Below are 22,878 nucleotides of genomic sequence, written 5' to 3' on the forward strand. Positions count from 1 at the left end.
CAAAAAACCCGTTATCAAATCCTGGCGCCCAAGTTATCCTATAATGTGCCAAAACAACATTTTTGTTCTATACCTAAAAGTTTGAATTTCTGTATCTGGGTTGAAATCGTAAAATTTTTTTTTCTAAGCCAATTTTAAACTCATTTTCATATAAAAACCTCGTTTGATTTAGAAAATATTTTTCAAGCAGCATGTTTTCGTGAAAATTTATACTTTAATTTGATGTCGAAGTTGGGTAAATGACAAAAAAATGGAATTTTTTAACTTTGACAGCTTATAAATTCTATGTGGTTTAACCTACATGTTTTATACATTGTTGAGAAGGTATATTTATCTCCTATCAGAAACTGTTAAAAAAATCGAAAATGGGTAAAAATTTGACGAAGCTAGATTTTGTTCAATGGGTGAATGTCAAAAAACAGATTTTGGGGGTGTTAGGGACTTTTTAAATACCGTTTCGTAATCAGTGCGACTAGCTCTACAAAACGTGATAGGTCTCCGCCCGCGTATACCTATTTTAAAACCTCATTTTTGTAACACCGTGAATTATTTCTCTGAGACTATTTTTCAAGATGCATAAATAAATAAACCTGAACGTCTATTAACATCTTTGAAACTTCAGAGAAGGTTTTCAATAATGTTAAATTGGAAAATTCTGACTAGGATTTAAATAAATAAATATTTTTAATGAAAAAAAAAATATAGCCCAGGGAAATTAGTAATTTAAATCGCATTTTTCGCGGGACAAATTTTTTTTCATGAAATGTGTTTGGGTGGTTGTCCTTATCATAAAAGTCAATTTGTTGGGATAATTGGAGGTTGGAAACAGCCGCCATCTTGGAAAAGAGATTGGTATCGTTTTTATTGAATAGCTCCATTGTTATTGATTTTAACAAAAAATGACAAAGGTAAGACTTATTAACAATAAAATTATCTAAGAAATGATATACAAAACAATTCCGTGAGTTGATTAAATACAATTTTATAGTTGGTCAAAGTGCGGGTTTGTATCGCAAGGTTGGGACAAAATGACATTTTTTCATATATCTGACGAACTTTTGATTTGTTTGGATAATTCTTCAAGAATGAATTGTAGTACTTATAATTACCTATAAAATGAGCCCACAATCGTTATTGTCACCATCGTATTGTAGAAGTAATCTAACTCCGAATCTCTCCATGTACTAGTCAAAAGTAAGAAAAAAGCTGTTTTTTTGCTAGTAGGTCGAGAAAATTTTGGGAGTAGAGGTATAACCAAAATATAAGTACGCAGTTTTGCAGCCATACGCGTGTTAATGTCGATTTCAAAGGTCTGACAACTCTAATTTTGTGCTTTATACGGTTTTTGGGGGGTTAAATAACGTAAGTTTTCCAGTTAATGTGAATGGGCTAAATTTATACTATTTGAAATTATAAATATACAAGCTGATGCTCTATTATTTTTCCTAAATCTGGACACCTCAATTTCGGCTATGGGGTTAATAGAACTCACGATATAAGATTTTTTAACTAACCATATCAGGCTTTTCAATTCAAATAAACAAACAAAAATCTAAACAAAAAAAGCTTCTAAAACATAATCGTATAAACGGCTTATATATAGTTCTATTGGTTACATCCTCAAGATTGGGGTGTTCAGATTTAGGAAAAATAATAGAGCATCAGCTTGTATATTTATAATTTCAAATAGTATAAATTAAGCCCATTCACATTAACTGGAAAACTTACATTATTTAACCCCCCAAAAACCGTATAAAGCACAAAATTAGAGTTGTCAGACCTTTGAAATCGACATTAACACGCGTATGGCTGCAAAACTGCGTACTTATATTTTGGTTATACCTCTACTCCCAAAATTTTCTCGACCTACTAGCAAAAAAACAGCTTTTTTCTTACTTTTGACTAGTACATGGAGAGATTCGGAGTTAGATTACTTCTACAATACGATGGTGACAATAACGATTGTGGGCTCATTATATAGGTAATTATAAGTACTACAATTCATTCTTGAAGAATTATCCAAACAAATCAAAAGTTCGTCAGATATATGAAAAAATGTCATTTTGTCCCAACCTTGCGATACAAACCCGCACTTTGACCAACTATAAAATTTTATTTAATCAACTCACGGAATTGTTTTGTATATCATTTCTTAGATAATTTTATTGTTAATAAGTCTTACCTTTGTCATTTTTTGTTAAAATCAATAACAATGGAGCTATTCAATAAAAACGATACCGATCTCTTTTCCAAGATGGCGGCTGTTTCCAACCTCCAATTATCCCAACAAATTGACTTTTATGATAAGGACAACCACCCGAACACATTTCATGAAAAAAATTTTGTCCCGCGAAAAATGCGATTTCATGTCCATATTTTGACTAATTTCCCTGAGCTAATATTAAAAAACAAATTGCTTCATATAAATTCATCGGAAATAAGTTTACAAAATTAAAATATAACTACTAGTTTTAGTCATAGTGTTATTTAATTAATTTTTTTTTCTAAGAGCTACTACATGCGACCCAGTAATGAATCTTATTTAACTATAAATAACGTTCATAAATCTCATATAAGAACAAACCTGTGAAACTAATTTGTTTGGTAGAAAATCTATTAAACAATTTATTTCAATTTGTTAGAACGCAGATATTTACCTATACTTACATTGATTTGATTTATAAGCTACCGACATACCATACAAATCATTGAGCACGCGTCAAATAATGTTCCTCTTTGATATTTTTCAAAGATACAGTTTTTTTTTTTGCATTTAATTGCTGTGTACTAAAATCAGGGGTGTATTTACATGCAATAGATTATAGGAAAAACTTTCAAAAATCACTTTTAATAAGTGAAAAATAAAGAAGAAACGAATTAAACAATTTGCTTTTAGCCACAAAAAAATTCCTTATTATGTCATCATTAGATTCATAAATATTGGACTTTTTATTTATTTCCATCCAGAAAAAGGTCAATGGCTGAGTTTAATATTACTAAGAAAAGCATAGCTATATGAACTGATATCTGTCTGCTCTTTGGACTTTTGTAAACAAATAATGAAATTGGTCTATGACGGCTGTTTGGTTTTCAAAAAATAAACAATTGATTTTGTTTACGAACAAAAATGTTTATCATTGACTCTACCAAGTAATATTTTTTTTACGATCCATCAATAGTTTTTTTTTTTAATTTATTTTGTATAAACTAATCCATTATACTGTAACCGTATGGAATGTATGACGTTGCAATTTTTCAGCGCTAAGTTTAATTTACAAGTTTCTCACTCTCGTGCTTAGAAATTAATTTCAAAGCAGTCTGTTGGATAAATTCATGTCAACAATAAATTGCTGAAATTTGATTAGCTATTGGTAATTTGGTATCAAAGAAAATTGCCACCCGTTGCAAATGAAAAACAGGGCCATTGACACATAAATATCTGTTGTATAAAGTGAGTCGGCCAATTCAAAAACCTCATAAGTCGTAATATTTTATAGGAATACTTTTTTGTTCACAAACTAAATGGTTTTTAAATAGTATTTTTGAGCTTGTAATAGTATTGGAATTGGAATCTTTCTCCTATACCTATTGCATTAAGCTCTACAAAAAATCATAACAATTCATTTTATTTGAGAATGAAACTGTTCTTTTGGCTTTTGTAAAATTTGTACTCTGTTACGATGTTTGAAATGACCTATTATTTGAGCGCCGTGCTTTTCTAGATATCATTGATATACCGATACCCTGTGAGTAAAATGCCTATGAAATATGGCAAAATTGTTGCTTGTTTCATGAGAATCTATACAATCAAAAGCATTCATAAATACACACAATAGGGTGTTTTTTTTTCGGGGAAATGAAAAATTAGATATGTGTCATAATTCAAACTTTATTTCGGAGCAAAAGAAGTATATTATACATATATGATTAGGGTGTATTTCTGTGCGCAACTACCTACATAAAAGCATTTGTTTACGTTTTTTCTTACGATATTACGATATAGGTACTAAAAGGCAAGTTTAGGGTTAAAAGATATATTTATTTACGGTCCTGTGTACTGTCACATGGTTTGACACTGGTTTATTATTTTAAAACGTACCCTACAATTGCAGCTTACAGAAAGATTTAAACGTTCTCAAAGTTGAATTAAGTGCAACAAAAAAAAAAGAGCTCAAGTAGCTAGGACTTCTGGCTCTGTACAATTATTTAAGTGTTTATTATTTAAGAAATAAGAATGCATTATTCGTTTTACGTGAAAAATATTTCAAATTGTTATACATATTATGTATATATTTTTAGTCATATTGACATCCAAAATTTATTTTTTTATTTATATTTTGAAATTCAATTTATTTACACATGTACACATTCCAAAGATCTTTTACACTTAGAGCAAGTCCATGCAACTCATTTTTCTTGCATTTTTTTTTTTAACTCAGCTTACAATAGGGGAGTCTAGATCTATAAAATCCTGCATCGATAAAAATCATACAACATCATGAATTAATTTTTTATGATCCTATCTTTTAACTGTGCGATGGACTCTATATAGGGCGTTATTTTCTTGTGCAGTTATTTGTTTGTAAAGGGTGTCCGGTGCAAAATTAATGTTTTCAAACGTAAATTAAAAAAAAAAACTATGAAAGGTGCTGTTATATTTTATAAATTATTTCGATGAAGAATGCGGATTTTATGTTTTGAAAATTCAATCATCCAAATGCTGTCCATTTAAGGCAGAACCATAATTGGCGGATGGAGTCGGAAGCTACTGTCAATTGTTGTTGTTTTCTTTGTATTTTCGACAAGTTTTCTTCCGTCGAGTGCGGTTGCGAGCGCTGTTCCCCTCCGTTTTCATACGGCGATCTGACAATTATAGTTCTGGCTTTAGTCGCACACACTATTGAAAGCGGTCCATTGTGTTTCGTGCAACGCGCTTTAGCAGGCTTGGCCCGCTAATTGCACGTTGGATATTTTCTTTCAGCTCCATTACAGTTTGCGGATTATTGTTGTACACTTTACTTTTGAAATAAAATCCATAAAAAATTAAGTCCAGAGACCTTGGTGGCCCCGGACGATCTCCAAAGCAGTTCACATTTATCAGCTGTTCTCTGGAATTAAAAAAAAGGTCCCGATAATTCCGTTTGTTCCGCATTCATTACCTATGTTTTCGTGGATCCTTGATGTTCTTTTGGCCCTGGATGTGGATGCTAAAAAGCAATTTGTTTAAACCTTTATGCACCAAATACTTGGTCGCGCGTTCACGGAAGAATTCTCACTCATAAAAGAAGCTTTGATAGCGAATGCACGATGGCCTACCGGCCATTGTGACATTGTAATTTATAAATCCGCACTCAAGATGATTCGAATGACACCAAAATCTTTTCGTTACATAGGTTTATAAATTACAACTGTTCGAGATATTGACGTTCTTAAACATAAATTTCCCTCCGGACAGCATGGTGTCAAAACTTAATGTTTTGTTAGTCTATTTATTTACCTTTTTCTTATAAAAATATGCAAAGACCTGCTAAACAAAATTCTTATTGTTACTATAATTTGAGAAACTAAAGAACACAGGAATTAAAACTTATTCAAAGGGGCCCTAATTTTAAGTAGCTGAGGAAGATATGACTGTAGCATAACCTGGAAAATCTGACAATTTGTATTTCTACTTTCTTCAAGAACTATTTAATAGTAACTTCCTTATCATTAACGAACTCGGCCCTTAAACCAACAAAAACACAAATCCGCCCCTGTACATTACCCTACTGGAGCGCAATCAATGCATTAAGTGAATAGAACATTGAGAACGACAATCAAGTGCAATGACGATAAGTCAATGAAGATCAATCGCATCAAAACTTCATATATGCCTTATAAAAAAAAAAAGAAAACAAAGATACACATTTAGGTAGTATATTTGTATATAACGTTGACATCACATATACCGCGCCAAACCATATATGTACAAAAGGATTTCATAACATTAAGCAAAGCATCTTGGAATTTATTTTTTTTTTTCAATTTTATTTATTTATTTATTTTTTTGTTTGTAAGATATTTTTATTGCAATTAGAAATTCCATTTTAAGCTTACAGGCGCCAATCACGTGCTTTAATAGAAATTTATTTTTGAAAAGTTCTTTGTATAGTAAAACTATTTCAATTCAATGTACAAAAAAAAAGAAAACACAAAAAAAAAGTTAGAAATAGATTTTCTCTGCTTCTACGAAATCAGTCATGCGTTTTATTAAGAGTATCTAAAAGGTAAAAATTATTCTTCTTTCTTCTTTTTATTTTTGATTATTTTTTTTTATTTATTTATTTACATTATTTCAATTCAATGTCAATATAATGTACCTATATTGAGAGGGAGGTAAATTTATATAAATGTATGTATGTAATGTAAGTAGTAAGGGGTATGTACAAAGAATATACAACAAAAGGTATAAAAGATATAAGAGGAGGGTATAACTTACCACCACCATTCTGTTGGCACAAATACGGAAATCTCCATATGTTTCCCAATCCTACCGAATATCCAATAATGCTGAGAAAGAATTGCATTTTTCCAGACCATGCCGCCCTCTCTGGTTCACCTGGTATATCCACTGAACTAACAGAGTTTCTTTGGGGAGCAGTTAGGACAATAGTTACACCATGGGTACCATCACCTCGTGCTCTGGTATTAAGAGGTGCCATTTCATGGCCATTTCTAGGCCCACTAGGGACGTCTATAATTTTCGTTGCGGCCATCAAAAGTTTTTTTTATATTATTTTTTTGTTTTTTTTTTTATTAATTTATGTTTAATTAATATTAATTAAAACTTTAATTTTTTTTAATATTCACTTTTAGTTGAGCTCTCTATTTAAATTAAATAAATATTTTTTGATGTATAATTAATTGTTTTTTTTTATTCAAAAAAAAAATACAAAATACTCGGCACAAACCGCGTAACGTGGTTACACCGTATTTTATTTTTTTTTTTTTTTTTTTGTTTTATTTTATTTTTTACTATTTCCTTATTCTCCGTTCATGTCTTTTACCCTAAAACAAAACTATTTACAAACAAAAGAAAAAAAATTAAATTTCCTACGTAAATTGTTAAAAGCTTTTAATTCTTCAATTGCATTTGAACTTAATGACTTCCTTGCACATTAAGTACTCTATAAACAAATCTATGTGCATATAGTTTTTTTTTTTTTTTGTTTGATCAATATTTGTTTATAATTTAAACAAATTACCGCACACGACTCATGTAATCTTTCACCAAAAAAAACTTGTCGAAATATTTGGCTCACAAAGATACAAATGTATCTTCCTCAAATGCAACCAAAAAGAAAAATGTGAATGAATGATTCATTTGTACAATTTTTTTTTTTTAAACTTAAGGAATCACTTTCTTCTTATACTTGCGTCATACATAATCATTTTTTGTGTTTATTTCTTTGTAGGTATTTTAATATTCTCACGGCTTTTCTATGTGCAAAAGATACCTATCTACCTATTTTAGGTATAAATATATTTTCGTGACGTAAATTATTTATCTACAACAGTAGCGGTTCAGTCACATTGAAATTTAAATTTTTTTTTGTACGTCTTTGCAAAACCGTTAAATTCAAGGAATTTTGTTTTTGGCAAAATCCCGAAAAATTATACACTTGAATTTTATTATTCTTGGATATAATTTGAACTTATGAAAAGAGCCACCTTTTATGGACAACAAAAAAATCTTATGTCGGTTATATAAGCCAATTCGACCGATTTTCAAAAACACTTTACCATTATATTCCTTGCGCAAATCATGTTTTACATAGAAAACACAACAACAACACATATATGTAGATAGTATCATTCAAAAGAGAAATGATGTTGTGACCAAATTATATTGAGCATACATTGTCTATCACTTTTTTTTTTGTTTTGTTTAAATTTAATTTTTAAAATTTAAACTAATATCCGTTATTAAGTTTAAGTTTGTTAAAGTTTAATCAAAATCATTTCCTTTAAATTTCCGATTGAATCTTTTTTTTTTGTTTTACCTTTATCATGATAAACCTCCCCCAAAAATATATAAAAAAAAAGAAAGAAAGACAGAAAATGTTATCCTTTAAAAGTTGGATCGATAAACAAAGTTTGAATGTGAAGCTCAAGTACATACTATATAAGAAGCTAGTACATAGAGGTACACATAGGTTATATTCTCATGTCCTGTCCCATCCACCCAAAAATGAATTAGCCTGAATTTTCAACAGGAAAAAAAGAAAATTTTCATATAAGATTCTATAATCTCTCAAGGATATTCTAGGCTAGGAAGGTATAGTAAAGTAATTCACATTATGAAATATGCAGATTATAGGTAGTGCACTATTCACTATTAGTACTCAATTGAACATTGAATTTGCGTCAATGGAAAATGATTTATTTTATCAATAAATAATATTTATTTTTGTAATATAAATTCATCAAAAGAAATTGAATTGAAGAGGAGGGAAAAAAATTGATACACAAATGGAAATGGGGTTTTCCTTATATACATGAGGAGAGAAAAAAAGTAATAGTAGAAAAAAACACACTGTTTTTTTTTTTTATTCAGTTCAAACTATCGTATGCGTATGAATACTCTTTTTCACGACCGTTTTTTAGAACATTCCGTAGTGGACTAAAATATGAATTGCTAAGTTTTTCTCATGAAGTTCCAATTTTCTCTTGTGACAAGCGCAATTGTACCCATCTGTGGCGCTTTGTGGTATATATTTTTTTTTTTTTTTTTAATTTTCTAAGGGTTGTTAAAAGTTTGCGTTTGCGAAGAAGAAAACAGAAAGTTGTTGTTGTAGTTTTTGTATTCCTTTTTTTTATATGTCAGTTGAAAAAGTTTTCTCTCGCAGAGTATTATTTGGTTGAAAACGAACCTAAAATGCACCTAAGAAATCGCTATACATAGTTGCAAATAATAAAAGAGAGAATTTATACCTTTTAACATAGCCAGAGCTCAAGCTCGACAATACGAATAGGAGGTATTGTGTGTATTACCTACCCTATCTTTTACTTAACTACCTACCTATGTTACATTTGAATTTAGTGTTGCCGGCAGTTTTGTGAGAGCATTTTGTTGTGTGCCCTTTGATTTTGATACGCAATAGATTTTATGTTTGAATGAGACTATTTTTGGGGTAAAGTAGAAAAAAACACCTAGCATGAAACATTTTAGAGACGAGGTTTGGAGTAGGAGAGGGTGGTTAGGTTAAACTTTTTGTTGAACACAAGTTTTTTTTAAAGGGATGATGTGATGGTGAACAATAAGGGATGGTATAAGTATTTTAGGAAATGGTTAAAATTTAATTTGGGTGGTTTTCCTTATAAATTTTAAGTTTCATAATTATTTTTGTTTTTTTTTTTTTTTGAAAAATCGATTTCTCATGCTGAGTTCATTTAACAATAAAAAGAAATTTAAATTTAAACAAAAAAAAAATCAACCTTAAATGTAAATGTCAAAAATGAGTATAACAACAGGCTCCAGTCAGAAAAAGATGTGGGTTGTGGCAAATTTATTTTTAAATGATAGGTACCTACCATTCTGCACTGGGAATGTAATCGAATGTACAGTGAATCAATTATTGTTCAGATTTTGATTCAATTAAAAAAAAAAAACAAATGAATAAATAGAAATTAATAAATACAAAGTAAATTATGACTAGTCCGCGTCTTAATCGCATCTTGGTCACGTCTTGGTTGCGTTTAAGTCGCGTCTGGGTCACGTCTAGGCCGCATTTAGGTCACGTTTAGGTCGGATCTAAGTCGCGTCTAGGTAACGTCTTGGTCGCGTCTAGGTCGCATCTAGGACGTGTCTTCGTCCCGTTGCGGTTGCGTCTAGGTCGCGAGTAACAAAGTAACAAAACGGCATTTTTAGTTTCTCTCAAAAATTTCGCCAATTTTTGCGAAAACTGAGAAAAAAAATTTTGACAAAAATTCATTGATCCGTTTTGAGAAATTGATTTTTCAACAAAAAAAAAAATTTTTTTAATTTGCATTAATTTTAATATTAAAGTTACTAAACCCTTCTTGTACAAAAGTTTTCGTTGAGATTGGTTACGTAGTTTACTAGAAAATCAGACATCAAGAAATCGGTTCTATATCAGGTAACTTGAATAAAGTAAAAAAAAAAATATTTTTTATATTTAAAAGTTCCTACGCCTTTATTTGACAAATTACATGTAACTTTTCCATATTTGTCATATGGCAAAGTAGGTACCTACCGTCAAATTTTATCCAAAAAAATTATTTCAAATTTCCATCTAGGGAATCACAAGAACCACTTTCTTTGCATTCTCTATTATAAAAGCCATGCCTGATTTTTATCTTGAGTTCGATTTTTTTTAAGAATAACAAACTTGCCCTATTTTACCTACATATATACATATTGCAAGTAAAAAAAAGTGCTAAACATGGAGAAACAAATCACATAGTTCCATGTTAAGGAACTTAATATAATCTCTCAGTTTATCGAATTTTCTAATAATCAGAATCACCCTTATTGCGATTGTAAACTATTAATTGATGATTGATAAATACTGAAATTCGATGTCTCAATTTTGACATTCCTATTAATTCTAACCATCTAGAATTGGAATAAAATTGAAAAATATTATTGACTGATTTAGAAACAAATAAGGTTTTAAAATATGCACTAAAATTCAATATTTATCAACTCAATTGATAGTTGACAATCGTAATAGGGGTTAATATTTTCCAGAATCATTACTAATTAATGCAGCTGAGTTCGGTTCTACGAAATTGAGTTAAATCGATCTAACATGAAATCTGAAGTTCTTCAATTATTCACATTTATCGATTTCATTTCATTTCATAGGTAATTATTAAAAAAAAATAAAACAAAAAAAAAGTGAGGAATTTATTGCAATTGATGAGTGAATACAAATGCCGTTTTCCACTTTCGTGTTTTCCATTTTTTTTAATAAAATCGGCTTTTAAGGCAAAACTAAACAATTGGCTTCAATTGAAACTGCTTAAACGCCTCATTTCTTCAAAAAACTGAATTTTATGCAAACCGGACACACCTATTTTTGTCAGTTTTTTTGCGATTTCTGAATAATTTGTTTAGATGGAAATAAGGCCCCTTGTTTATTCACTCCTCAATTATTATTAATGAAATATAAAAATTACAATTGATCGGAAGATACATAAAACTGAAATCAATTTCACTCGAATTTTTTTTTTCGATTTCATTTCACTCGATTGTTAAAACATCCATCTATTTTCTGGAGTCTTTTTTTTTGATTGCCTATAGTTTTGTAATAAAGTTTTTTTAGTCCAATTTTTTCAAAATTTTTTATTTGTTTTTACTATGCGTAGGGAATGTTACAAAATAACACTCAATCTGAACTTGTTAATCTTCTTTTGCAGCTGAGTTCCATAACCGAGAACGAGTTGTTGCATCAGATTTATCTTTCCGAGTGATAGGTTTTAAATGTGCTGCGTCCACTATGTCTCTATAAATAGAAATAGTTTATTTAAATTTTGAAAAACAACTTTCATGTCCAAATTAAAATTAATTATGATTCTTACTTAAACTCATCATAAGACTTGCTAGTATATACTGCACGCAGCTTTGCATCATTCCGTAAATGATGTAGTTCATCATTCTTCAAACGACCGAGACACTCCTCCTGGAGATTATTTAAATCTTCCACGCTTATTGGCAAAGAACTTGACATTATTTCGAAAAGAACAATAAAACAAGATTATCTTCAGGTACTCGCACTCGAAGAAATTATGAGGTACCTATGTAGATATAATTTTATTATTATTTTTTTGTTGTTTTGTTTGGTCGATAGACTGATTCAAAGTTTTGTTTGACTTTCGTTTTGCACAGTGAATTTGTATTTTCTGTGCGCATACTCATACAAAATCGAAACAATTATCTATTCCAAAGAGATAAAATAGATAAGATTGGAAGAAGTCTCATCTATACATTTGTGTCTTATCGAAATCTATGTAATCGGAAACAGAAGTTGTAGTGTGATTTTGATAGAAATGAATTAAATCTCAAATTTAAGTTAGAAATCCACCCACATTTACATAGTTTGTTCTCATTATCAACTTCGAACCATGATGGAATATGTGGTTGATGAATATTCACCCTTTCATCTAGCAGCTCAGCGTCAGCGGTACAAGTTTACCTGGGTTTGCACTTCAAGAAGCTAAATACTGAATAAAAAAACATTTAAAACCATATTATTTCCTTCCAAAAAGAATCTAGCAAAAAAAGTTCGCCCTCCAGGTGGAATCGAACCACTTCGACGTTAATCGACTACAAGTTTGAAGCTTGCACCCCGGACCACCGAAGCTCAGTAGGGCAACATATTATTCTAAGACTTTGATGTTATCAGAATAATGACGAAAAAAATACTGTGAATTATATTGAATTAAAAGTCATAAATAGTGCAGTTTACATTAAAGTTAAACTAGCAACGATTTCTATAGCCGATCGTAATAGAGAAGGCATTGTAAAGTTGATGTTTATTTGGAATTTAAAAAGGTCTTGATTATGATTTCTATTGCTAACTGCGGGCTCCATCGATACAAATATTAGAACTGTCATTGAGTACTTCTTTATCATACAAAGATCGAATAGCTCTTCTCGTAAAACGGATTTTTTGTCGTTATAAGAAAGACTCAAAGAAGCGGAACTAGTACATATTCGATTCGCAGTGTATTGTAGAAAGGAACATTGCCTTGAACTTCCGAATCCGAACACCAAAGAAAGTAAAGTCGACTTAAATAGATTCCTTTCAGAACTTTGTATAAAATAACAACTTAAAAAAAACTAAAATTTAATTTTATATTAAAAAAAATGTATTTAATTTTAAGTTAAGCTCTGCATATATTCATTAATTCATTGTAGCTATTTTTTGTTTAATTAAAACAATTTAATTCATTTTTTTTTTTTGCTGTGGAATACAAAGTAACAATTATTTTTTTTTTTTTTTTTTCAAAGTAAATACAGTTTTAAAGGAATGCAAATAATTAGTTGTTGTCAACAATAGAACCATAGAATAAAGAGAGTTTATAACAAGTTGATAAAAGTCCTATTGTGCGATGTACAAAAATATTTTAACCGTTTGGTTATTGGTTGTGTTTGTTGTTGTTGTTGGTGTTGATATAGTTTAAAATTGAAAATAACATAGTTGTTATTTAATTCTACTTCCTTGGTTGTTGAATGTTTATTGTGTGCTTAACAGCGAAATTGTCTGGGGGCTTTGGTGAATGAGCAACTTGAGCCGCTTGGGGTGAGTAATCAGAGTTACCCTTAACAGGGGCACCACTTACTGACATACTGTTAACACTAACGGGTTGCTATAAGTAAACAAATATATATTTTTTTAGTTTATAATAATGTTTAAAATGATTTATTTATAAATATTTACAGTCAATCCTGTGCAATCTTCAGCATCCTTTGGTGGGCGCTCTGAATTGGGCGCCTTATGCTGCACAATTCTCATACCGCCAGCTTTGACTAAAAATTATATAAGGTTTATTATAAGTTTAAAAAAATTAATATCTTAATAAAATTGGTATTCAAACAAAACTATAGTATCAAAAACTGTTCTTTCGTGTTGAATATTCAGTCAAACAAATCATTTAGTTGAAGGTTTAGAAATTTTTTTTATTAGCAAAATACAAACTACAACGTACTATCTCAATAAACTTGATTTTTGAGTTATGGGGTTTCTCATTGGTAAATAGAGATTTATAAATAAAAATTGAAGCCAAGAAATTTTTTTTTTTTATTTTAAGAAGAATTATTTACTTTATTTTAAGCACAATAAATGCACAATCGAAATAAAATAAAGAATTTATAAACTACATTTATCAAACTGATGGATGAAAATTGTATTGGTGTTGTTGCACTGTGTTGCAAAATTGATTATACTCAATCAAGATAACTGTTCAATGAAACGCAAAAGTTGTCAAAATCAGCTTTTTGACGGATTAAAATAAAAACTACTACTTACTTAACTGTGCTGGACAATTTCATGGAACAGATTGTAGAAAAGTGTGGGGCAAGGTTTTCTTCCTTGAAACTCACAAACCTGTTACTTTTCGGATCTTTTCTGTTCTTTTCAAAGCGGATCAGATTTATTAAACAGACCTAATAACTGGTTTTAGTAAAACCACTAAATGATGTTACAAATTTATAAAAGTCAGTATGGAAAAAACATTTGAATTAATTTGGGTAGAGGTTCTAATACTCAAATGATAGTTTAAAAAATTTCAGGTACATCAGTGTTCTGTATTTACAACTGATTACAGATTTATTCTATCACGTCTAGTTTTTGAGCTTTTACACTATCACTTTTTTTTTGCTATAAAGACTCAAAAACTCAAAAAACCATTGGTTATAATATTAACCAATAAGATTTTGAAATAAATCATTAATTTCTATTTTCAGTATCTTTAAGCCCAGTAAGCTGTTGAAGCGAAACGAAAAATTTTGAAGTCTCCAAAGTCAATAGCGAACATGTTAACAAAAAAAATACCATCGATTATAATAGCAAAGTAAAAATAATAAAAATACAAATAAAATTCAAGAAAAAACATCAGAAAATAAGTTTAAAAGCATAAACAAAACAAATTTAATTTCGTTCAAGATTTCGTCAACGAAATTTTGTATGGAAAATTTTTTAAGAAAACATTTTTTAAAACACAAAATATGGTTTTTACCGATTACAGAAGTAGTTGGCGAAAAAAAAATTAACGGTGATGTTAAAAGTACCCAAAAAACCCTTTTCGTTCTATTTGTATTCAAGTACTCGTAGAATCCACTTTTTCACAGGACCCGAAAATTGGTTCGAGTTCTAGGAACTAATTTAATCTTTTTCCTTCAAATGTTTTCATTAAAAATTGTAAAAAAAAATGTGTCAGCGAAATTTCACTTAGAAGGAGTTGAATGTATTTCAAAAACGTGAAGTGAAAATTTGTGAAATTTTGGCTTCCGATTCGGATTTAGCAAACTTCAAACTCTTTTTTCGTTGCAGTCCAGTTTTTTTACTACATAAGATCAGAAAGACGAAAAAGCGAACGCTCAGCTAACGAAACAGGATCACCTCTCAAATGTCATTCACATGAGCTGTGACCTTCGTCTTTGCGATTTTTCTAAAGCAAACATCAACTTATGCTTATTTTAATGGTTTAATAAAGTGAATAAGTTATCATATTTACAAATTTTAATATAGAATATCTTTACATATAGAATATCTTAATTTAACTTGACTTTTATAGCGTTTTCGTTTGGGAATTCTTAGAAGCGTCCGGGACTGTCCGATCCGGAATGCCAAACGATCAGAGTTAGATACTTTTTTTTTATTCTGAAGTTTGGGTTTCTTTGTATTTGTGAAACATCAAATGCGAACGTCTGATGAAAGTTTTGTTTTGTTTATTTTTTTTTTTTATTATCATTAAGTTATCTTTTTTTGTTTTCTTTCTTCACATTATTTTAATATAGTTTAAAGTTTGTGCATAGTTAAAAATCTTGAAATTGAGAAATGAATAACAAAGAATGACATTTCATTACTTTGAGGTCTTAAGTGTTAACATGTGTGCGTGATTCTGGTTTTGATTCTGCCTCAAAATTCGGAATCGATTTTCTCTTCTTTTCAGAATTAGAACTGTCATTGAGTGCCAAACGATCAGTTTCAGAATCGTTCGGGAGAATTCCGGACAGTCCCGGACGACCAAACGAAAACGCTATTAGTATTACAGTTCGCAGCTCTCTGTGACCATTCATATGAATGAAATGTCAAATTTAGCCACCTTTCGCAATTCGCATCTCCATATGAATGACACTTTAGACTGTGTGGTACACAACCGACAAAGAAGCCAAAAGTCTAGTAGGTCTATATTGGAGTATTATTCGCGTCATTAAATCTCCCATCTAATATCAGACATTATTCGTTTTTTAAACTAAGATCCCTTTGCTGCTGAAGAAATAAAGTTGTCTTTCCACGGGCAACTTTTTCGACCCATTTTCATTAACTAATTGAATTCATAAACGGATTGAAAATGTTGTGATTTCCGTTCGTTTTTTTTTTTTGCTACCCGGATTCAAAGCGACAAAAGTTTGTCCAATTGTAGGTCCGTTCATTTTTCGGAACACCTATGAATTCGCAAAATGTGTTCGAATACGGAAATCGGAACAGCTAAAATTTGAAAACTCTAAATTAGAATTCGAACGGAAATCAGAACAGCCGCGAAAGACACATTTTCAGAAACTTTCAAAGAATTCCAAAATGTTTAATAAATGACCCACTAATTTTTTCAAACTCAAGCCATTTTCCTCTTTAATGAAATTACATAAAATGAAAAATGTTTGGCAAAATTACTGAAAAGTTGTTACTTGACTACATGAACAATGCATTATACAAATAGGCTTTCAGTTCAAAACTATGCCTATCTGTATAATGCATTGTCCATGTACACAAGTAACAACTTGTAATTTATTTTACCAAAATTACCCAGTTCTCTATTATCGAAAAGTCATATTTATTTATTATCTTGGCTTTGCATTTTTTACGAACAGGAATTAGCCTTAAAGAAGAAATTGAAAAGCATCGAATATCATAATCAATTTAATTAAAAATTACTTCACAACTAATGGAATCTTTTCCAAACAGATAGTATAGAAACCAACGAATCTAGTTAACAAAACAAAAAACACTCATTATTTAATGAGAAAAGAACAAACAAAAAGAGATTGTCGTTTTTTTTTTATCTTGTTTACAAAGCTGCGACAACAAATTTTTTTTTAATAACAGAAATAGAATCAACAATCTAGCACACATCAAATTGTGTTGTTCACAAAAAATTAAAGATAATTTTATGAGTTAGGTGTTGGGAACCAACAAAATAAAAAAAAATAAATAATATTCCAAAGATTAATAATTCGATATGATTATATTATTATTATATTTTTTTCGATGCCAGATAAAAAGTTGAATACAATTATGTTGGTTTAAAAAAAAATAAGTAATTCTGAAAAGAATTGCTTTAGATTGGGTGGCATCGGTCATTGAATTTCTTCAAATTGTTTTCTATTCTTGCTGTTCTACCTTCAACACATCTCTAACCGGTTGAGTAGTTAGGTATATCTGTGATGTCTAATGGAATGTTCAAATTCAGTTCAAGTTTTTATTGAAGAGAGGGGGAGGGTCGAAGTGAATGCAAGCCATCAAGAATAGATTAGGTATAACAAAAACCGGAAGAAAGTATGATCCACAAAAAAAAATCCCTATCCCTAGCCCCCTAAAAGAAAACCAAAATAAAACAAAACCTGCTGAGCATTATTTTTGGAAAGGTAACTTGAGAGAATGAGGAAAATGAGATGATCAAAGTGGAAGATTGCTCTTTATGAATCTCAAAAAAAAAATTATACAGATTATAAAGTAAAAAATAGGCAATATCAGCTAACAAAGTAAAAAGGTGTAACTTTTAAATAGAAAAAAACAAAAATAAATTCAAGGTAAGAACTTCGATGACGCCAACTTTTTTTGTTATGGAATCCTCACACCTGCATACAAATTGACCAATTTATTGCGACGTTCTATATCGTTGTAATATCGTCTTTCGTTTCCATGCAAGTTAAAATTCTTATCAGTTCAATGTCTCTTATTGGAAAAAAAAGGCTGGGCAATGCACCAGAAAAAAATGCATTGCTTTGTATTTTTTGTAAAATTAATACAAAATATTCAAGTTTAATAGATTAAGTAGCGATTATTCTTGATTACAAAAAAAAAGGAAAAACACATTTTTTTCAATATTATTTTTTTTACCTGCTGGAGGATGACCGGCGAGGAGATTAGGCTGTTCATCTGCCATTATTTTATTGGATTATCAATTAATCCTATTATTATTTATCAAAACTTAATAATATTCAATGTGATTAGAAAAAATAAAATAAATTTTTCTTTTCTTCTTTTTTATTCTTTTTGGAAACAAGTTTTTGGACACGACTACACGATTTCAAGTCTGGCTACGTTTTGTTGGGAATGTTTATCATGGTTCTTCGTTTTTGCCGAAAAGGAAAAGTAAAACAAAATAGGTTTGAGGACCACTGGAAAAAAAGCTTTGAGAAAAAATATTCTTAGGTTTGGCCTGTGATGCGTTCTTTTATTCGACGATGTTAACTATTGTTAACAATAGTTAACTTTCATCGTTCCTAAATGAGAAAAAAGTTACAAAGTGTAACATCGTGACGTCACAACATCGTTCCTAAATCCAGTGTTGAAGTGTCAAATAGTTACATTTTGTTACATTTTCAAACTCAGCTCCTGGACTTGAGTTTTAATGTTAATCTGTCAAACACAACTAAATGGGGAAGAGAGGGGATGATGTGAGAAGAGAATTTCTTGTTTGTTTCCATATTTGAAATTATTGAATGCATATTTCTGTGGCCACAACCAATAACCGCTTAAGTGAGTTAAGATAAAATTTTTTGAGAGGTTTTATGATGCTACCCAATGCTAAATCTACATCTTTTTAATTTTTTAACTATTAAAAACGATAGATTAAAACTATCTAGATCGAGTTAAGAAAAGATTGAGTTGTTTTTGAGGCAAATTAAAAAATGCGGAGCGGTTATTGATTGAGGCCACAGATTTTTGTTTCAATTTGCTTAGAATTCAATTAAAAAGAATTATTTCAGTACCAAATTAATTTTTTCTTGTTTATTCATTCATAAAATTAATCTCAAAAATTTTTCTTTTGACAGTTCAACAAAATGTAACTAGAGATGGGTAGTTCCAGAGCCAAATAGTTCCTGGAACTAGTTCCTCACTCGGAACTAGTTCCACTCGTTCCACAAAATTAATTTAAACAGTTCCATCGTTCCGACACAGCCACACACAAAAGAAAGAAAGAAAGAAAGAAAGAAAAAAGGAAAGAAAGAAAGAAAGAAAGAAGAAGAGGAACAAGAAACAAAACGAAAGCGAACATGTCTCTGTTTGGAATACACAATACACACACGCATGTCATAGAATTCTCATCCAAAGCCAATACACATGGATGCGTACGAGCTAAGCGCCAAAAATTCACAAACCAAAACCACAACTACACTCTTATGAATCATGCTCACGGACATGGAACTACATTAATAGTTCCAGTTCCATGTCTTCCATCAGTAAAAAATATTCAATATTATACTATTTCTTTTTTTGATGCATTTTCCTTTAAAAAAACTCAAATTCTTGATAGTTCCGCGGAACTAGTTCCAGGAACTAGTAGGTAGATTAAGTTTGTGTCAACTGACATATTAAGTTTTTCTGGTCGCTTTAAACGGCCACCAGGAAAAAATATTCAATATCATACTATTTCTTTTTTCGATGCATTTTCCTGAAAAAAACTCAAATCCTTGATAGTTCCGCGGAACTAGTTCCAGGAACTAGTTCCGACCGAAAAAACAACCGTTCCATGTTCGTTCCGGCTTTGGAACTGTTTTGCGCATCTCTAAATGTAACATTTAGTCGTTCCTAAATCAAAGTTGACATTTTGTAACAAAATGTAACAAAAACAAATACAACGATTTTTTTGACATAACAACAATAGTTAACATTGTTCAATAAAAGAACGGACCACTGCACTTTCATTTATGTCGTTTTATATTTGGTTTGAGATTTTTGTGTAAAAATCTCAGATAGAATAGGTGTGTATTCACAATTCGATGCAAATGGTCTTGTATCGCTGTAAAAGTATAACATTTTTTTTAATTTAAACAGCCAAATATACAGACCAACATTTTTTTACACTTTTGCTATACCCTAAAGCCTGGTACGCTGCTCGCGTTAAATTTATCCGATATAAAATTCCCATACAAGTTATCGATAACTTGTATGGGATCCATTTTATCTCGGCTAAAAATTTTCGATAATTTGTATGGGAGCTAAAATTTAGCGCGAGCAGCGTACCAGGCTTAACCCTATTGCAAAAATAAAATACAATGGTGTAAAATTTGTCTTTTGTAGTTGTTGTAGTAGAAAAATAAAATTTAGCAATTTTACACCTTTTCGTTGCACCGGATCGTGAATACCCCTAATATGAAATCTAGTTTTGTAATTGTGTACGAAATCTGTGCGTATAAAAAAATACCCTTTTAAAATAAAACAACAACAAAATGTTCAGACTATGTTCTATGTTTAAAAAAAATGTTTCGAGAAAATCGACTACAAAGTTTGGAGTATCAACATTTCACCCTTTAAAGCCTGGTACGCTGCTCGCGCTAAATTTTAGCCGAGATAAAATTCCCATACAAGTTATCGATAACTTGTATGGGATCCATTTTATCTCGGCTAAAAATTTTCGATAATTTGTATGGGAGCTAAAATTTAGCGCGAGCAGCGTACCAGGCTTTATGTATGTATTTTTGCATGAAAATAGAAAATTAACTACCGTAGCTGGATAATCTATCAATTCAAACGCTAAAATTTCTTTTTTGATGCTGGAAATCTGTTTAATTAACGTTTTTCTCTTTTGACATAGAACATTTATTTCATTTCCTTGCATTTCGAGTTGATTTTTTTGTTCTATGTTCGACATACAACATTATAGTAATGAGTATGGTATATGAAAATAACCAACTTACAGTCAAGACAAACAATATTTTTGGAGTAATTATATTGCTTTTTAAGCTTTTTGTTGTTTTTTTTTTATTAAAAACCATAAATTTAATGAAGTGCATCATGCCCAAGCAAGTTCAAAGATTTCAAATTAGTATTTACCAAGAAATTAGCAAAAAAATATAATTACACAGCAATTATTTAAATAAACATTCAAGTGAACCTTACTTACAAACTATTGCTGATTACTGTCAGTAACTTTTTCAAAAAAGCCATAATCGACTTGCCGCATGAATTTTCAATATTGCTTTAAAGGATTTTATTTTGGAGTCCGGCAGATAATTTTTAAATGTAAAATGTTCTATGTAACTTAAAAGTAGTCATTTTTGTATGGGGTTGAAATGAGGCAAATTGTTCTATGTCAACTAAGAACTTTATATATATCCGAAAATTGAATATTTGGTTTGGCCATAAATATTGTATTAAGCCAAAACTAAAATTTTTGTGGACACAGTCTTGTAGCCATTGAAAAGACGAAAATTTTGATATAAAAAAGTCATTTTTTCCATTTCTTCGACATAGAACATTATAGTTTTGAGGCAGCGAAATGTCAAACACGGGAGTGTGTGAGGAAGTGCGTGTGCTTGTATGCGTGAATCTTGAAAAAAATCACGCGACGCACGGAATCAAAAAGAATTTCGTAGAAAATGATTGCGTCTTGCGTGTAAAAGCAGACAGTGGGTGCTATGCATAAAAAATAGTAAATGCTTTTACTTGGAAAATTGTAAGGGCCTGGCTACACAGTGTTGTGTCCAATCACGTTCCAATTCACATTTTCTAGAAACAAACGTCAAAAAGAGGAAAATCCTCACGCCTCTTGCCTACAACCTGACTGGTTAGGCGATTGAAAAATCACCGTGTAGCCCGGCATCTGCACGCATCGCTGCACTCAAAATACATGTGCATCACTTTTTAAATTATTGATGCCGATTTCTGTCAAAAAAATTGATAACCTTGACATTTATTATTTTTTTTTTGTAATTTAACTATAAAAATGGATTATAAGCAATTAAAATGGAAGAAATAATTTAATTTATAAAAAAAAAACAAGATACCTATGGTTGTTTTTTTTTATAAATTCATTTAGTTCTTCTGTTATGCCCACATTACCTTACAACCTAACCCACTGTTCCTACTGCATACTAATTATGCAGAATGGCAGTTGTGTGTCACACTTAATGTGACGCAACGCTCAGTGGGCCAAGCCAACTTCCAGAATGCAACTCAGTAGGTCAAAGCTGAGTAATGCATTTTGGAAGTTCTTAAAGAAGTTCCAGGTTGGTCTATGGAACTGCAGAGAGTCCGATTGTAACCATTAATCTAAACGGTTGTTTCAATAAAACGTCATCGAAAGAATACTTAAACATTGGCGCAGCCGGTCCGCGAACCTCGGTTTTTAATCATTTTACCTCGCGAACTAACTAAATTTTTTTTTTGTTTTTTGTTTTTTTTTTCTTCGTAAAAAAAATAATAAAAAAAATAAAGTGTTTTGTATGACGTTTCATACTTACGTGAAGAGTACGCACAAATAAAATCAATATCAGGTGGTGTGCAAGAACAGATAAAAATAATTATACATATATTTATATCAGCAGAATACACTACTTAAAGGATAGACTCAAATTGTGTGCAGGTAAGTATTGTATTTTTTTTGTCTCTTTTATAATTTTGCTACAAAATACTAAAATGAGTTGTAAAAAAAATGCTAAAGTTGTTGGATCTTCTTTATTGAATCAACGATCCAAACAAACAAAGTTTGTAAATTTTAAACAAACATACAACCGGTTGAATGACGACTCCCCCCAGTCCAGTAGACAATTAAATAGGTTCTCAAAGGATTTCATTACATGTGAGTTCTGTGGAAAACAAAACCACACCTATATTAATTGTCAAATACGTTACAGAACATCATTCTGCTACACTTGCAGAACTTTTGAGCATACACAGAATAGTTGTCCCGGCGCACAAAAAACAGTGACGCAAACAACTAAAGTGCCTAAAGTTAAGTGCATGTGGTGTTCTAGGAAGGGGCATTTGGAGGAAAATTGTTTCTCTAAGAGAAAATATTTCAAAGTTAAACGATTAGATGGCCAGTTAAAACCTTTAAACTGCGCCCCGAAAACTTTGCCCTCCAAAATTACAACGCCAAAAAGTCTCTCTTCACAAATGATGATATCATCAAAATTATGCA

General features: G+C 30.5%; 3 protein-coding genes and 1 non-coding gene across 6 annotated transcripts in view; all 4 read right to left on the reverse strand.

The window, feature by feature from the left end:
- Positions 1-6,845, reverse strand: part of LOC129917838 (sodium-dependent neutral amino acid transporter B(0)AT3) — a 44,279-nt gene extending 37,434 nt beyond the window's left edge. For 2 of the 3 annotated variants that reach the window (XR_008772885.1, XR_008772886.1), the window contains exon 1: positions 6,479-6,843. Coding sequence is in view for 1 of the 3 variants with exons in the window: in XM_055998016.1 (XP_055853991.1) it covers positions 6,479-6,755 (277 nt within the window). In the remaining 2 variants the exon portion in view is untranslated. Of the gene's footprint in view, positions 1-6,478 lie in introns of all 3 variants that reach the window. The other variant, XM_055998016.1, reaches the window with a different exon arrangement.
- A 4,490-nt stretch (positions 6,846-11,335) lies between these two features.
- Positions 11,336-11,872, reverse strand: LOC129918747 (coiled-coil domain-containing protein 103). Its single transcript, XM_055999459.1, has 2 exons — positions 11,587-11,872; positions 11,336-11,510 (listed from the first exon to the last, which is right to left on the reverse strand). The coding sequence occupies exons 1-2, from the start codon at positions 11,733-11,735 to the stop codon at positions 11,408-11,410; spliced, it is 252 nt and encodes an 83-aa protein (XP_055855434.1). The 5' UTR covers positions 11,736-11,872; the 3' UTR covers positions 11,336-11,407.
- A 419-nt stretch (positions 11,873-12,291) lies between these two features.
- Trnastop-uca (transfer RNA opal suppressor (anticodon UCA)) lies at positions 12,292-12,378 on the reverse strand. The gene has a single exon. It is a non-coding gene; the product is annotated as a tRNA-Sec (tRNA).
- A 475-nt stretch (positions 12,379-12,853) lies between these two features.
- Positions 12,854-18,068, reverse strand: LOC129918746 (death-associated protein 1). The gene is made up of 3 exons (XM_055999458.1): positions 17,850-18,068; positions 13,449-13,537; positions 12,854-13,377 (listed from the first exon to the last, which is right to left on the reverse strand). The coding sequence occupies exons 1-3, from the start codon at positions 17,893-17,895 to the stop codon at positions 13,222-13,224; spliced, it is 291 nt and encodes a 96-aa protein (XP_055855433.1). The 5' UTR covers positions 17,896-18,068; the 3' UTR covers positions 12,854-13,221.
- Positions 18,069-22,878: the final 4,810 nt, after the last annotated feature.

Source organism: Episyrphus balteatus, chromosome 4 (assembly GCF_945859705.1).
Source record: "Episyrphus balteatus chromosome 4, idEpiBalt1.1, whole genome shotgun sequence".
Lineage (NCBI taxonomy): Eukaryota > Metazoa > Arthropoda > Insecta > Diptera > Syrphidae > Episyrphus > Episyrphus balteatus.